This window comes from Pangasianodon hypophthalmus, chromosome 23 (genome assembly GCF_027358585.1).
Source record: "Pangasianodon hypophthalmus isolate fPanHyp1 chromosome 23, fPanHyp1.pri, whole genome shotgun sequence".
Taxonomy (NCBI): Eukaryota; Metazoa; Chordata; class Actinopteri; order Siluriformes; family Pangasiidae; genus Pangasianodon; species Pangasianodon hypophthalmus.
Window position 1 is genome coordinate 5,750,790 of NC_069732.1, and position 18,022 is coordinate 5,768,811.

Below are 18,022 nucleotides of genomic sequence, written 5' to 3' on the forward strand. Positions count from 1 at the left end.
TGTGTGTGTGTGTGTGTGTGTGTGTGTGTGTGTGTGTGTGCGCGCACGCACACAGCTGCATTGTTTTGTCGAGGTGTTGAAATGAGCACACTCCTCAGGCTGTGACCTGTAGCCTCACTCTGCATTGTGTCACTTGACCCTGCAGTGTGTAGTAATGAGTTGTGTAGTACACCTCTTCTAATGACATTGACCCCTAAATGTTCTTCGTTAGTACTTCCACCCCCTCTCTTTCTCTCTCTCTCTCTCTCTCTCTCTCACACACACACACACAAACACACACTCAAACACACACACACACACACTTGAGCGTACCCCATAGCTCTTTGTTCAGCACTGTGATTTGTATTCAGCTCTGATTTCCTCAGGCATTAAAACGAGATGTAATGAGGACCTTGGCCTTGTTCTCATCCTGCCTTCATGTGTTACCGGAATTATCGTAAATAAAATGATCGAGTTCCCGACCTACAGGTCGCCCCTGAACGTCCCTTCAAGTCGTCATCACGTAATTAAGTGGGAGCTTCGGAAGCAGTTTTGCTACCTGTGTTTCTGACTTGTTACTGACCCACTCACAGTTTAATACACAATGGTGTGTAGGTCTTAATTTCTCTGGTGTCCAGTTTTCCTTCCTTCTTTTCTTTCCTTTCTGCCTTGATTACTTCCTTTCTTCATTCCTTCCTTGGGTTCTTTCTTTCCGTCATTCCTTGGGTTCTTTTTTTGTTCCTTCTTCCTTGGTTTCTTTCTTTCTTTCCTTCCTTTGTTCCTTTCCATCTTTGAGTGATTTCTTCCTTTCCTTTCTATCTTAGTTTTTTTCTTTCCTTTATTCCATGATGTCATTCATTCAATCATTCCTTGGTTTCATTCATTGCTTGATTTCTTTCTGTCCATCCTTTCGTGTGCTACTTTCTTTTTCCTGTTCTTCCGCACAGGACTGGTGTAGCTGCTGGATTTTGCTCCATTCAATCAAGAGCCACACCTGATTCCTCCTGGTTAATCAGTTCAACTTGGCCTTCACTCAACTATCAGTTGTGACTCCTGCATGATTGGACACAAGACAACCGATCTGCAAAAGGATTATATTGAAAATGTTCTCTTCTGGTTCGCTACTGTTTTCTGTGTTACTGTTGAATCACCTGAAAATCCACCATCAAGCTGAGTTTTCGCGATTTGCCACTGCCAACAAGCAGTTCCTGACTGCACAGCTGATATTATTACACCCTGTCCTACTCTCCATAAACAGGAAATGCTCATTTCCTATTCTTTTTAGGCTCTGGATGATTAAATCACAATTTTTAAAATGGAAAAATCACAAACAGGGAAAAAGTCAGTATTGCACAAGAGTAATACAGGATACACTGGCAGTGTAGAAAGACTTCTGCCACTTCCTGTTCTGGCCTGTCATTTCCTTTCCAAATATAAGTTTACTGTTAAGGAAAGTAAACCACTCCAACATTAAATAAACACTTTATAAACATCATCTTGAGTGGCTGTAAAAATAAGCAGCAGTATGTGCATGTCAAAGATGGTGTGTTTTTTTTTTTTTTTTTTTTTTTTTTTTTCCCTCTCTTTTCTTTCCTTCCCCACAGCCAAAGTGCTGCTTTGGCTAAGATTGAATCCCGAATGTAAAACAGGGGAAAAAAAACACGGAGGAAAAGTTGTAAGAGAGCTTTGGTGCACACCTAACCCTTTATAGGCATTGTGTGTGTGTGTGTGTGTGTGTGTGTATCAATATGCCACTCCTGTAGATGCTACAGTGACTGACTATAGTATCACCTCAGGCACATCTTTAATCCAACAGCAGGAGCAGCCATATCTCTCCCTCTCTCCTTCTCAGAACTCTGTGTTTTTTAAAGCTTGCCACATGGCATCGTTGAAGTGTTCACCATTTAGAACGCTCAGCAGTGTGCTCTCATGCATTTACAATATGCCGGATCATGTAAAAGGTTTTTTTTTCCCCCTCCTCACTGCTATGACTGCGCTGCTTTTTTTTTTTTTTTTTTTTTTTTTTGTTGCTGTTTTTCCTGCCAGCTCATTTCTCACAACCTTCCGACTTAAAACAAATCCACAAAGCTCTAATATGAATGTTAGATGCTGGCTTTTACCAATCGGCTTCCGTGCAAATGAATGGGACAAGACTGTTTATGGAATTTTTTGCAATCAGACACTTCACACACACACACACACACACACACGGACAGAAGAAGGAGAAACGAGCGCTGGGGGCTTATCACATACACTAGCGTTAATCTTGTAAATGCAGAGATTTAATTAAGCTTTACATGAACAAAGCAGCAGCGGCGATGTTATTGTGTTTAGCGAGAGCTCTGTGATGAAGTGCGTAGGTTTGTTTGTCATGTCGAAACGGCGCGTCTTCAGTTATCATGTCGGTTTGATGTTTTACAGTCACTGGAGTGTTGGTTCTGTAAGCAGGGTCTTGTGATGTGTCGCTGCATCATGTCTCTCTCAGGAGCACACTCAGCTTTGTGGGTCACAGGGACAGCAGCACAGCAGGGCTGCTGATTCATACCAGCTTTTGAGCAACACATACATGGTAGAGCAAAAAAAAAACCACTGATTTACTGCGAATCTCTGTAGTGAGTATCGAATAACAGATGTGTCATGTGAGTCAAAAACAGATGATTAGGACTGAGCAGTTTGGATGTTATTACCCGAGCCAGCACATGCAATACATGCAATAGATTCGTCTATTTATTTATCCCCCTTTCAGAAACAAGAACTGGCCCAAACAGAACCCTAACTTTTTGTTCTATTTTCATTTTGTATTTTATGTGATGCCAGTCTTTATAATCGCTGCCATTTTGAGGACTGAATAGGATGTTATTCAGGACACTGCCCTTCATGACATACAGTACATTTTCAACCAGCAGCAGTGCAGTGGATGCTCTGTCATGCTAAATCATAGCTATTTTAGCTACCTAGCTATGTTATGGAGCAACTGGGTATTGGTAACATTAGCAAAAGTTAGTTACTTCACTGATATCTTCCCTATAATGACAGGGGTTTTCTCCTCTTGATGAAACACCCTGGGATCCTTTAACACCTGGACGTGAAGTTCCACTGGGGTTCTGTGCACTGTCCAGAACAGGGACAGGGTTGTGTATGAGCTCAGTTTATGTACACTTACCTGTCATTTTAATAGGAACACCTGTACCCCTACTTACGCAATTATTCATCGTTCCCTTCCTTCCGTGGCTTCGTTTGTTGACCGTGGCATGGCTGTTGGCGCCACATGGGCTGGTTTGAGTATTTCAGGACAATGCTACTCTTCTGGGCGAAGAGTTTGCACAGAATGGTTCGAAAAAGCAAAAAACATCCAGTGAGAGGCAGTTCTGTGGGAGGAAACGCCTTGTTGATTGTGGGGCCAGACTGTTTCAAGCAAACAAGAAGGATAGGGTAACTAAAAATAGCCACTCTTTACAACTCAACAGTGGTGAGCAGAAAAGCATCTCATCACACACAATATGTTGATCCTCAAGGCAGATGGGCTACAACAGCAGAAATCCATATTGGGTTTCACTTCTGTCAGCAAAGAACATGAATCTGGACAGTTGAAGATTGGAAAAATGTTGCCTGGGCTTTTTCCAAATGTGGCTTTTTCATTAGGGATCTAAATCTACAACCAAATTTCTGTAAAGCTGCTGTGTGACGATGTCTAAGTTAATTAGTTAATTAACAAAGTGTTGGTTTCACTAAAACCACAGCAATTTGCCAAAGGTTATAATTTTTTAATTTATTAAAGATGGATTGTTTGTACTTTTTATCCATTTATAGTCACATTTACCATTATGGAATGTCCACAAAACAAGTGGTTTGATCCAAGAATACAGGCACGATGTAGGACAGCAGCCTTTCTGCAGTTGTCAGGGATATCTCAGCAGGAAGTCATGTGACCACCTATGTGACTAGTGGCGAGCCAGTAATATGCCTTCCTAAAAACCACATGCTAAAAATTCCTTCTTGTGCCTGTAGCGGTGTGATTGAGTGACAGCAGTTGGGTGAGCCTGCGTTACAGATTCGGCAGCAGTTTCATCAGCGCCTGGCTCGCCTCGCCTCGCCTCTCTCGGGTCTTCCTCTCTTAAAGTGAGAGTTTAAAAGTTAATTGCTCTGCTCTTACCTGTCAGCTATTTTCAGCTGCACAGTATTAGCTGCAGATCTTAATGAGAACTACAGAAAAAGGGAGGAAAAAAGGGAAAAAAAAACATCTTAAAGATGCTAAGCCCTTCAGTATGCGCCCTCGGTTCTTTTTCCTCACAATAGTCACTTTCCCCAAGTGCACTTGAGCACGGGGTCTTTATTTTTCTTGGTGTTTTATAGTCTTGAGAGAACAGCATTTGCATTTTGCGTTCGACCAGAGGGACAATAATGAAATGGAATTGAATATTTTATGATTTTTTTAATGATGTTTTTCTCCAAACTGTTAAAGGAACTGTGTGTACTTTAGCCCTCAGCACAAGCGCTGTTGCTCTGCCTCACTGCTGTAATTGGAGAACATTACTGCTGAAATTAAAAGTGCTGTCTCTGTGAGCAGACTAGAGGGCATATTCCTGTCCCCTCCCCTTCCTTCTTTTTTTTTTTTCCATGCCCGTCTACTATGTTTTCCTTCTCTCTCTCTCTCGCTCGCTCTCTCTCTCGTCTCCCGTTGGGTGTATTTATGTAGAAATCAATCAGTCAGTCAGTCTTCCAGTTAATACTGTACCAGTATAAATATTGAATTCAGTCATTTTAATAGAACACAGGGGTTACTCGGTTCTTACTGTAGACCCAGAGGAGGAGGTAATGTTGCATTCTGTATATTTGTAAATGGCTCTAGATGCAGGGAACCTATAATAAATATCCTGAACAAGCAGCACTTTAATTTTTTACAGTTATGCGAACAGTTTACCATCTATTAGCAATTAAATAGGAAAAAGAATTTAAACAACTGCTCCATCAAATCGCCAAGTCTTTGTTTTTAAGGGTTTCTTCATCGTCCACTCTCAGATTCTAATGAGGCGAGCGCACGTTTTTTGGCGAAGCAGTTACCGTAAGACTCAAAGTCTAGATGTGTCTTATATATTCATATTAAAAAGTTTTAGTAACACATGTATGTTGTGCTACAAGTGTAATGTATTTATTACTTTTTATTGTATTTATTATTATTATTATTATTATTGTTTAATGCTGTCATGTCCAAAGAACAAGTTAGTTCCTGTTATCAGTTATGTTATAAACTCTTCAAAAAAGACAATAAAATGCAGTTACGGGGAAAGTGCAAAGCCCTCTGTCCTCTCCCATGGCAGAAAACTTAAAGCTACAGCTTTACTTCTGACTTTTACAAAGCGCTGACACTGGAGACTCCTTCCAAAAATGTTAAACAAATGTCTCCTCAGAGGAAACTTCACCAGAGCAATGATTGTGTTAAATAGCAATTTGTCTTTAAACAAATCACATTTATTATTACTCATAGAGTATGCGGAACGTGCACCATACATGTCCCTGTAAATTAGCTGTTACTATAGAAACAATAACGTGTTTAATATTATCAAGGGCATAATTCATGCTCAATACTTCTCTCTCTCTGTCTCTCTCTCTCTCTCTCTCTCTCTCTCTCTCCCCCCTCAGCATTGCCATCAGCTCCTTTCAGGACTTCCAGACATCCACTCAACAGCAGCGGCCTGACTCCATCCTGCGGCAGCAGCGTCAGCATCTCCACCAGCGCCAAGATGCCCGCCTCGCCCTGGCACACCCCCACAGCGTTCAGCCCAGCGGTGCCCAGCAGCTCATAAGGATGGCCGTGTGGGGTATTTCAGCTACACTTGGGGCGGCTGCGCTGGCTGTCGCACAGACTGCTATGGACTGGGCACCTGACTTTGTCCTGCAGCTGTTCTGACCTCCAGAGTGTGTGTGTATATGTGTGTGTCTATATGCGTGCTTTTCATGTACCAAATTCAGAGCGAATTACTAGTAAACCCATCTTCTGTTATCACATACCAAAAAACGTCCTAAAGAAATACGATAGGTGCAAAAAAAAAAAAAAAAAAAAGCATGGGTTTATTTAGCATTTTGCTCCTTCGCAGTTCTACACTTTGCCAAGCTAATATTAGGAGTATGAAAGGTGGCGGATGGGTTTTTGTAATGATAAGCATTTCTGAACGCCTTTCCATCAGCAGAATGTCGGAGGGAAAAAGTGCGCCGATAGCGGATTCCAAACAGCAGCAGACGTACAGATTATTAAACCGTTTTTTTTTTTCCCTCCTTCCTCTCTCCACTGCTGAAGGACTTTGCGGTGGAGTGAAAGAAACAGCTCATTGAGATGAGAAGAGACGAGTGCGAGCAGGTGGGTTTCTTTGGTCTGTGGAGAATAAAGAGCTCGGCCTGCAATGAACGCAGCACTCGAGCAAAAAAAAAAAAAAAAAAAACACACACACAAAAACACACACATCCATCTGCTGCGTTTACAAATCGAGCCAGTCATCAATCATTCTCAAGCAAGAGCCACTTGGAGGAAGCTTCAAAGTCTGAAAAACACAACCTCAGGAAAGGCTTCGTAACTTCCTTATTGGAATTACTGGTGTCATCTTCATGTAAAACTCCAACTCATTGAATCCCAGGCAAAGCAAATGGATGACTCGAGCCTCAGAACCATCTCTCAAATCTCGAGCTCCTCCCGCTTTTCTCAGACGATTACCTGCCTTCACTTCCCCTCCGGCCTTTCCGAGATTTTAACGAGACGTTTCCAACACACACTTACTTACAGGAGAATATAAATCCGTCCAAAGAGATTAAGCGTCTTGCCTCTTTCCTGGCCCTGCACGCGCACTTTATTGTCTCTGTCATAAACACAGAGGCGAAGAGTCTGACGAGCCGAGCCTGAATTACAGCGCTGAATGCAGCCTGAAGCGCCGGATGCTCTTGTCTATTAGTGCCATGGTGAGAGAGCTGTGGAGCAGCTGTTTATCTACAAGACAGCTCTATGAGAAGCTCGTCCTTTAAATTCCACTGCCAAAAAGTGGAAAAGTTTCACTCCTGGAAACACGTTTGTCTTAGTTTCCCACTTTCTTCAGTTTCGGTTAATTATATGCCCAGCTAGAAATGCCCAAATCGTCGTCTTTTAATGTGAATTTAATTCAGCCCTCATGGCTGTTGGCAAGGCTTTGGGCTTTTTTTTTTTTTTTTTTAAATCTTTTTTTGCCAAATGCGTGAACAAGAAGTGGATGAAATATGAATAACGGGATGTGCATGTGCACCTGTAGAACCATGTGTAAAAATTGGAGGGAAAACAACCTGAACATTTGGATGCATTATGAACGGTAATCAAGCAACGGAAATGCAATCAATTTTATGATTATTGCAGGTGTAGAGGGCACTTTGAGGGAACATGCACTTCATACGTTATAATTTGTTGAGGATATTTTACACAGATTCTGTTATTACTGTTTACCATCTTCCTAATTAGTGTCTGAATGGTGGATGTTGTAGTTCTCTTTACTTACTATGGTAAAGAGGTGCAGACTGCACATCTGTACTAGTACATGTATAAACCCCTTGGATATCCCTGCGACTGAATCCTGGAAAACAGCAAAGACAAAAACTCAGGTTTGGACTGACAGCTAGGAGAAACCATAAATATGTCTCACCACAATGACAAGGAAATGTTTTTATTTACATTTTAATCCTGTCTAGGCTTTCTGCAGAGATCATGTCGGGTAAAGAGCCAGATTAACAAACACAGCGGTAAAAAAATCAGTCTGCCTAAAGATGTCTAAAACCTTGCTCTCTAAGTCTGATTTCCTCACACAGTGAATATCACACTTTGATCAAGTTGTTGGATTCAGTTTAAAGTCAGATACTGACTGTCAAAGTGTCCACAGTGCTCCTCCACTGCAGTTAGAATGCAGTCTTTTAAATACAATTTTTTTCCCTTTTCACTTTTTCACCAGATTTTAAAGTGCTCGAGATACATGCAAAAGAGTCACACATTTCAGTTCAGTTTTTGGAACTATATATAGGACTCTCGTGCCGTGTGAGGTTTTGGATAAATGTGCACCTTTTTCATGTACGTTTTTTTTTTTTTTTTTTTTTAAACGTACTGTATTTGGACGGTATTTCTTACCACTACGATTTTAATGTTTGGATTGATTCGTTCAAATTCAAACCACATAGTCTATGAACAAATATATGAACAAAAATGTTTTTTTCTTCAATATGTCATAGTTATGTTTGTTTATTGATGTTTCCTAGAGGGGATATCGCAATATGCTCCGATTCAATCTGAGCTGCTTGTACTGTTAAACTATGAGAATATTTTTGGAAGAGAATGGGTCATTTGAATTCTCACAAATAAATAAAAGCTCATGGATTTCAAAGCATGCGCATTTTTTTATATACACTCCTCTCACGTTAGCCTCGGGTCTGAAGAATCCTCACTGTTAAAGCCTCACAAGGGGTTTATTTTATTGCGTTGTTTAAGTCTGTCATAGAAATATGCAGAATAGAGAGTATTTTACAATGCCCAGAAAACATTTTACAACAGCCATTAATCATATTCAAGAGATGTGTAATTTCCATGTTTTTCGCAGCGTGCCTGTTTTATTGATGTAGCCTGTTAATTGAGCCCAAGTGCGCATACTGTGTGCTGAACATCCTAACAATCTTCCATTTTTAAAGCCTGTAATGTGGATCATTTGTGAGTGTGTGGTGATGAGTAGTCCTCTGAGAGTCCAACGTCGTTTCCGATTTCCATCATGTTCACAGGTGAAAGAGAGTCAAGAGGCCAGTCGTAAAGTTCTGTCACTCTCGCCGTGAAATGAAACACGCGGCATTCCAGCTCGCAGCACAGTAGAGCAAAAGCAACAATGACTGTAGCTCTGGGGAACTGGGAAATGTTACCATGTGTAAGTGTGAGCTTGAAGAAGATGAGGTCACGACACTGGTGACAGCAGATGCATTGCCGGGCCTGCATCTTGTTCTCCCAGAAGCCTTTTTCACACCTTTGTCTATACAGCAAGGTCAGCGAAAGTCAGTGAGTCGGCAAGAAACCGCAAAGAAGCAAAAGCAAAGATAGAGGGATAGAGATAGTAGTGAGAAAGTCTTGCTAACCCCAGACAGGCTTGGTGAAAGCAAAGTCAGTGAACCCACTAAGAAGAAAAAGCGTGATGGAACAAAAGAGGGGCCACTCGGATCAGCAGGAAGATGTATGGCCCATGAAAACCACATGATACTACAGAGCAGAACGCATGCAGCAAACTGTCCCATAATCCCTGCCTCTGGCTATGACATGTTTTATGCATAGTGTCCTAGTTAAGCATAGCAATAGCAAGGTTCCTTTCTTCTGTGAGAGAGACATGCGCTGTGGTACACCTTTTAGCATGACCCCTGAAGTGAGCTGAATGGTCCATCATTGCGGTCTTGGATGGCAAGCTCTCAGGTCGTTCATTTGTATTCAGTGCTCAGAGAGAAACTTTTCAAAGGACAGAACATTCCAGAGAGCTAATGGACCTGAGAAATGACTCCTTTGTATTCAAAAACGTCTGGACAGCTGCATTGCTAATGTCTGAAAAACTTGGCTGGGGTTCATTAAGGCAGGAGGACTGTTCTGAGATCAGGTTCCATTCAAGCCTAAAAGCAGATACGAAATAAAAAAAATTCTCAAAGATTCTTTATAAATATACCAGGCCTAGATCTTGGACATCTTCCAAAAAAAAAAAATGCCATGGGAATCATAGATAGTGTGTGATGCAGGGGTCAGGGGTCAAAGATCATTCCTGAAGGCAAGCCTCCTGGTCACCCCCAGAGTCAAGGTCCTGTTGCTCTGTTCCGCATGGGGGTAAGAAAGTGTCCCAGAATGACAAAGGTGAAAGATTAATATTCATGCATGCGATATGCAGCCGTATCAGCAGGTCCTCACAGGCCTTCAGTTCTCCAAGCTGCCTGTGGCTGGGTTAATTGATGGATCTGAAAGTTCCTCGTCTAGGCCCACGCATCGGTCAGCAGCTGTTAAAGTATTAATAATGAAAAATGATGGGAGAGTGTTTCCTTGCGCAGGTAGAAAATGAGCTGCTGTTAATTAGGCCCCTGAGCTCCGTAGTGTCTGTAATGAGCTTTCGGCTTGTGCTGTCATACGGCCAATCCTCTCTCTGGCCAGTGATGCACTTACACTCACTACTCAAGGTGGATGAGTAGAAGCTTCAGATGAGATTTCCGGAAAACTTTCTTAGGAAACATCAGGGGTTTTTTTTAATAATTTGGCTCAGTCTGGACTTCTTCAGACTATACACTACTGACAGGCCTATACTAATATGTATAAATAATTAGAGGCCTAGAAAGCTGAATACATCATTCTATATACATGTGAAGCTACTTGCTTACCATACTGTTTCGCCTGCAAAGTGCTGCAAAAAAAAAAAAAACAAGGTGTACCTCGTTGTCCTGTGACACCAAATGTGGGAAGATCCATGTAAGAGTTTTGGAAGTTAAGATATCTAGCTAACTTATTGGCTCATATGTTTTTAATTTTCTTTCAAGCTAGATTTTTGGCCGTTGCCATGGTAAGTCCCTTTTTTTTTTAAATTTTTTTTTTTTTTTTTTTTTTTATTTTTTTAGTTGACAATCTTGAGACAAATATGAAAATGAATGTACATCTATGAAGGGGGTGTGGGTGGGGCAGTGTGTGTCACTGGAGAGGTGGTTTCAGTAGTGTGTCCTTTGTCAGATATGTATATCTCTAAAATATATATATATATGTATGGACTGATCTTTAGTCTTGGATTGTAAAACAGTAGACACTAATGAATATTACACAGTTCACATACATATTTATTTACTTATTTTGGGCAAAGCAGCACATTAGAATATTCTGATTTTATAACACTAATGTCACAACAGGTTTGTTTTGAAAGCATGCCAGATAAGTTCATGATATGATGCAAGTCGTTTGTAATATAAGTAATACCACCTGATCGTAACTGTACATACACGCATCTGAAACCAGGAGGCAAATCTTTTGAAGTTGTCCCATTTTCTTCTACATGCATTTATGTATGAATGAGCCATAAAACAAGTCATAAACTGCTGCACAGATGCAGTGACATGGAAGAGCAGACATGTAACGACACTTCTTGCTGAGACCATGACCTCCAAGGAAGAAGGAGGCCATTAAAGCTGAGCACACACTACAGGTCCTTTGTCCGAATTGTGCCCAGATTTACTTCTCCTGATTTCTTTACCTTATTTACTTCCAGTTTGGTTATTACTATGGCAGTTGGCCAATACCCACCTACTAGCTAGTTCTCTACTGCACAAGAGACACCAACAGAGCAAGACATGCGAGACATGTGCTGCTCTGCCATCACATCTTTTTGCTACTCATGCAATGTGTGGGGGGGGTGCACATGTTCTGTGTACATGAGCTCAAATAAACCCATTGTTGCTCTAATTGATGGGAGAGAGTAACTCCATCACTCCTAGCAAGAGAGCTGGACCAGTTTTGCTCTCTTTGACTCCCGGTTATGGCTGTGACACCATCGGGATTCAAACATGTGATCTCCCTACGATAGGGCAAATGCCACTTGAGATCCTGATAACTTTGGAAGGTTTAGATGAAAATCACTCTGTCAGATGATGATTTTGTAGTTTAAGACCTTAACCTAGCCAAGTGCAGACTTTCCACTTTCCATGGGTCTTTGGATTATCCCTCCTGGAAAACCCTTAAAGGTTCTATGTAGGACTGTACATTAGAGGATTTCTCTATTAGAGAGGCTTCCAAGGATCAACCTCTATATGAATCTAAGAACCCTTAACCCCACAAAGAACCCTTGATGATGTGTGAAAATGTTTCCAAATCCCCAAATCACTGTACCACAATACAAAATTCTCATTCTTATAATCTTTACTTTTTTTTTTGGAGAGTTACAGAAAAAGAGGATCACGAGTTGTGCTTTGATTGGCTCTCACTGGACATTGTTGCTCATTGCTGTACTTGATTTTCAAAGATCTCATCCATTATAGGCCAGACTGAATCCTTAAGTTTGGGATAAGCAACTGAAAGTGCAAAGCCCCGCAGGTGAGGGAGGGAAGTGCTTTGTCTGCAGGTCATTCACTGTAATGGCTTCAGTCAATATGATGTGCAATATGGCCTTAATATATTGATCGTAATGTAATGGAAATGGAATACTCTTATCAGGCTTAGATATGCACAGAAGTAAGACCTCCTTAAATAGTTGTTCATGGAATTTCTGCAAGGGAGAGATGTCATATCCTAAATAAAGGTCACCCATGCTGTAGGTAATAATTTGGTAATTTGCTCCACCAAGCCAAACCATGTAATTCATATGGGCAAAAAAATGTGCAGTAGCAACAATAGCAACTATCCTGACAGAACCATCAGCAGATGGAGAGGCCTGGGGAGAGAGAGTTAGAGCAAGGGACAAAGAACAAGAGAGAGTGAGGTGGGGGAGAAAGAAGCTGAGCGTGGCAGAAGACAGCATGTACTGAATTCTAACGGAGGAAATGATAGTGCTTGTTCAGAGTCGGTAGCTCCGAAATGAGTTTCCCTCTTGCACGGCTCATGGATATCATTACAGGTTTTGTGAAGATGATATTCTCAACACTCAATGCAATGTGTTAAAAAAAGCCTCATACACAAAATCCATTATCCAGACATCTCAGATAATGGGATTATCCCCCGCCCTCTCGTTCCTGAAGCAGTGCCCCATAGAGTGGCCGTAATTGACTAATAATCAGGCCCCATCATTATCTCTCCTTGTGCTAAATCTTTCCTCTCTGCTGAGTTCCAGAGTGCTGCCTGCTACGTGATACCCGGGCAGAAGTCAAGTCTCTCTTTGGCATTCCAGCTAGCTTGGGCAGGATGTTGCTAGCTGGGTCACGCTGGGTCACCAGGTGGAAATGATGTAGGGACATAGGCACCAGAGGGCAAATGGTGCTGCCGGACATGTGTTCACAGCTGCCAGGGTGATAGGGGTGAGAGAGTTGGGGAGATCAGAGGTGAACAAGAGAGCAGGGAGGCACTCCAGTGATGCGGACAGCTCTAAATTGTGAGGCGAGGTCCAAGGAAGGACAGCCAGGAGCCTGTCACACTTACTCTGTATCAAGAAGAAAGAGAGAGAGATGGATGGATAGGGTATTTAGAAGGATCTGAGGCTGCCAGATCACTGACCAGTAGCTGGCAGCTTGGACTCTACCTCCACAGAGAGCAAAGTCACTTGACCAGATCTTGATAAAAGGATAGTATGTTCACTTTTAGTTTCTGCAGTTGCTTTTTCACTGGTGAGAATTAAGATATCTGTTCTAGCATTGGTGGAGCATCACAACAGGGGGTGTGGCATTGTAAATTTGCCGGTGAAGTAGTATTTCTATTCAATAGTAGTGTACTGCAGTACTACTTACTACCGTCCATTCTGCCCCCATCCCTTTTTACAAATATGTCATTCTTCACAAACATACTGCCTGCACCAATGGTCATGAAACTAAGCCATTTATATACCATTAATAGATCTGCTTACTTGTGTGTGTGTGTGTGAGGTGTTTCTTTTTGTGTGTGTCTTTGTAGCAGGGAATGAGACTCAACTGGCATATGGTGGATCAGCATCAAGAGATCACTAATCAGCATGGTTTCATTAGCTTTGACTGTAATAGGCTCTGTCTGGTGAATTTACAATGCATTATGCATCAGCGAGCCATGGCACTAGAATTAGCTTAGAGAAATCACACCTTCACCCCTTGCTCTGACTCTCTCTTTATCTCACTTTTCTTGATTTTTTTCCTTTTTCTGCTCTGAAATGTCCAGCTGCAAACAGTGGTGCATGAGCAGGTCCTCCTGAGACCTCTCCTTCAAACCTGAGCATTTAGGAAGTCTCAGACTTGGGCAGCAGTGTTCTGCTGCCAAGATGGACATAAGCACAGCATCACCAGCAGCATGGAGGGGTTAAAAGCCTTGTCTGGGAGCAAAGTGGCAAACTGGTAGGACTTTGACACTTAGAGCATTTCTCCACAAAAACAGGACCCAATAAGTCTTGGGGTTGTTGTTCATTTTCAACCTACTAGAGAGATGACAGAAATGGTCACAGAGTCTGCATAATCTAGGCATACAGTGATGTTATTGGAACATTGGACATACAAGCTCAAACTGACACTGCTTCACTTGCGGTAGGTGGATTGGTGGATGGTACCCTGTGATGCACTTCCCATCCAGGGTGTATTCCCACCTGAGCCCAGTGTTGCCATAATGGGCTCTGGATCTACCATGACCCTGACTAGGATAAAGTGGTTACGAAAGATGAATGAGTGAATGATAGTCATTGTATTGATAAAGGTTCTTATTAAGGTCCTTATTAAGGCTACCTTAAAGAGTTTTGTTTGAACTCTCATTTAGTGGCAAGTAAATGAGATGTCCTCATGTGTTTGCTAACAGTCTTCAGAAAAGATCATACCAAATGGCCTCTTCTTGAACATGTTCATTGATGAAAAGCACCAGACTATCTAGGGATAACTAGACATCAGGCTTGCTTTGTCCCCAAGTACCAATGGTTTCTCTAAAAATCAAACCTTTGGTACTCCATGCTGCAGAAAAAAAGCTAAGAACCAGCAATAATTTTAGGATATAAAATAATGACCTTCCATTTGATGACTCTTATTACTAGGATGTCTGCCCCCTTAGGTGAATATTTACTTGCAATACTCAGACTACACTTCTGTGTTTCTTTCCTTATTTTGTAAGACAGATCGGTGGCAGATGCTTCCTTTGACAAGTGGGTGAGAGGCAGATAAAAAGAGAGAGAAATGGAGGAGAGAAGGAGAAAAAGGTGCCAAACAGTGGAGTTGTGAGGATGACTCAGATCAGCGTCTGTTTGTCTCTCTCCTCATCAGAAAACACACCCCCTTCCCTCTCCTCTCTCTTGTTCACTCACTCTCCCCTCTCACTTCGTCTAAAAATGGTGCTCGACTGTAAGTCAGCCTCATGAAAGCAGCCTGTCAGAAACCCCTACCACATCTAATCCCTCACGCGCATTCCAATAACTGACTCTGCGGCAGCTTCCTGGAAGCTCGCCGCCCAGTTTGATGTGACACTAACACGTTTATGTCGAAGTAATAATCACATTATTTTCTTCCAGTCTGGCCCCCGAAGCAGACACAGACAGACATCCTCTGTAATGAGTTAACAACAGCGTCTCTGAGACACACTGAGAGGTCTAATGCACTGACCTTCAACAGAAGACGAGTCCACAGATACCTGTGTAGTTTATTACACTTTCTCTGTGTTACAGTAAGCTGGAACAGTCAACATTGACATTCTGAAGGTTGCTGGGTGAGAATATAAACTCTTCCTAGTGTTTCAGATGAGTTTTTTTTAAACACCTGACAAGTCCAGACGTCATTCTATATTGACTTGTGGATCTGATATAACTGCTCAGTGGACGTAAGTGCTGGGTTTTGTGTTCCACAAAAGGCAATAAATCTTGCCAAAACTTTCCCTGATTTGGAGACTTGTATTTGACTAACTCGCTGGCTGTTTTAGTAAAATACTTTTCCGGAAATTGCGGCTAGGAACAGTGAGGCCTTTTTTGCTGTCTGGACTTGTAGCAACGTCCAAACATGGCGTCCTTCTGTTTGGGTGAGCAGAAGAGAAATGCATTACTACACAAACCAAATCTGAGCTCAGTCACGACCCGCAAATCAGACAGTTCATGCCGAGCTGAAGGTTTCCTGCCTGGACAAGTTACTGAAAACTGTCAGACTGAAGCACACCACAGCTAAGCTGGAGATTACTTTGTGGCTAAATATATCAGAATTTATAATGGTGTGCTTCATTAAAGGTGGTGTATTTTTGTGTGTTATGACTATGTGCTTCATTAAACGTGGTGTATTTTTGTATGTGAGAGACTAAACACATTTAGAGTTTCTTCCTGTGCATAAGTGGATGCTGTATTATGACTTACATTTTAAAATGTACACATGGATTGTTCTCACTGCCTGCACATCAGGATTGACACTGCTGTACTGCTCTGATGCTTCAGGTTTTTCATCTGTGTTTTTCAGTTTCATTAAGATTGCTAAACCTATTTCTACACTTTTTTTAACACTAATTTCAAGCTTGTCTATTGTCTAATTCTGTTGGCAGATAATTTAGCTTCTTTCTAGATATAAATGCTTAAAGTCAGCATAAGTATCTGCCAAAAGAACAAGATTATTTCAGAATTATTGGAATTAGTAAAAAGGTCTAGAAATAATTATAATAATCTGATATTTGGTTCAGTGTAATCTTATAATAGGAAATTTTAGATAAATTAGCACTTTTCCACCAGACATCTCTGCATGATTTGGGAAATTACCCATGATCCTCCATGTTGTCACTGTTTTCCAGCACCAAACAAGCTGTATCATAATCAAGTACCCATTCTAGGTTTGGTTACCTTAATTTTAATTTATTTATTAATTTATTTGTTGAATGTGAACAAAACTTTAACCCTTCACTGTGTTGCCTCTCCATGCAGCAGCCCGTGCCCTGATAAATGAATGTAATAGTTTTAGGTTGTGATTCCCACCCCTATTAACCTCATGGCCTAGCGAGAAGACCTCAATTACATGCGTGATTGACAATATGTGGCTCTGCAACCACCAAACATTCTAGCAGAGGTGGTCAGTAATAGTGCCTCAGATGTATTTGTGTATCAGTGCACAAAGGTTTTTTTTCTTTGCTGTATGTAAGCGCACACATGCATGATTCCACGGGGTTCCACGATTGCAGTGCCATACAGCTGTTGTAAAAAAAAAAAAAAATTAACAACATGCATTTAATGATTCAAAAATGTGTTAAACCATCCCAACCAGCAATATGTCAAGCTGTGAAGCTGCATTTTACTCTTAAATGAATAACAGTATTGAGGCTTTTTTTTTTTTTTTTTAAAGCACTGAATTCGCAAATACACAAACCGTGGTTGACTAGCCTCCATGTTAATGGCATATGGACATTAAGGACATTTTCTTTCAGTCTGTAATTTGGGTAACAGGGCTGTGCTTGTCAGTCAGTATCACAACATAATTGAAAATAAAGAAAAAAAAGAATGAGAGAACTTACTTTTCTTCTTCCCATGATCTTCCGGAAATTTGGATGATGCAGCTTCCTGTTAAACATGTGACTCGAGGAATATTCCAAATATTTCATAGGAGTGAATGTGTTCAGGTAACAGGGTTGAGTGGATGCTGTGCGACTAGTATAACTTTTTTTATAAACTGTAAAGGACGACTCGTGGAAAAGGATGTTTCAAGCATAAGATGTAAAATGGATTCACACATTAATGTAGAAAAAAGTATTTTATTTATTATATTCCCAGGTAAAGTATGTTTGTAATCGGTAAGGACAGGCAAAACAGCTGTTTTTATTAATGCTTTAAACTATTTGCCTGAAACATGCATGTAGGTTGTTGTAAAGGACACTTTACCTCTGGTTAAAATGTCTTTTACTTTACATACATATTTGTAAATGTAAGATCACTGGGATATTGATAATGGCACCACAATCATCCAGGTGAATTTTCAGAAGGAATTAGCCGTGCGATATAGGATGTAATAGACAGAATAGGGAATGTTACTGATGTGTGATGTGTGTTCATGATCTGTATGCCCATATGTGTAGAATGTGTTTGAAACATAAACTTGCTGTGATCTGCAGGATGTCATCATTACAGAGCCTCTCAAAAGAGCCATATTTATCACTGATTCCCTCCTCAAAGCATCTTCAAGGCTCCAAAAAAGTGCCGAGAAATCAGTAAGGTGCACCTGTTTTCACTGGACAGAATGTTCTAGAGAGACTTGCATAACATCATGAACAGCATTTATTTTTATCTTTCCCTGACATATGGAAAATATTTGGGGCTGGGCTTATAGACGAGGACTACCTTGTACTAAATTACAGTGTGACTGATGACCTTCCCGCAATTCAGAATCCTTTTTCAGTCCAAGTCTATGTTCAATCTGTCTCAGAGAAAACAGCTTGCAGGGGTTTGTGGAC

At 41.2% G+C, this 18,022-nt stretch overlaps 1 protein-coding gene across 2 annotated transcripts in view; it reads left to right on the forward strand.

The window, feature by feature from the left end:
• zgc:63863 (uncharacterized protein LOC393372 homolog) overlaps positions 1-6,459 on the forward strand; it is a 21,685-nt gene extending 15,226 nt beyond the window's left edge. The window contains exon 8 of one of the 2 annotated variants that reach the window (XM_034298744.2): positions 927-1,982. In XM_034298744.2, the coding sequence (XP_034154635.2) occupies positions 927-1,029 (103 nt within the window). In that variant the 3' untranslated portion in view covers positions 1,030-1,982. Of the gene's footprint in view, positions 1-926; positions 1,983-5,619 lie in introns of those variants that run through there. The other variant, XM_034298742.2, reaches the window with a different exon arrangement.
• The last annotated feature ends 11,563 nt before the right edge of the window (positions 6,460-18,022 follow it).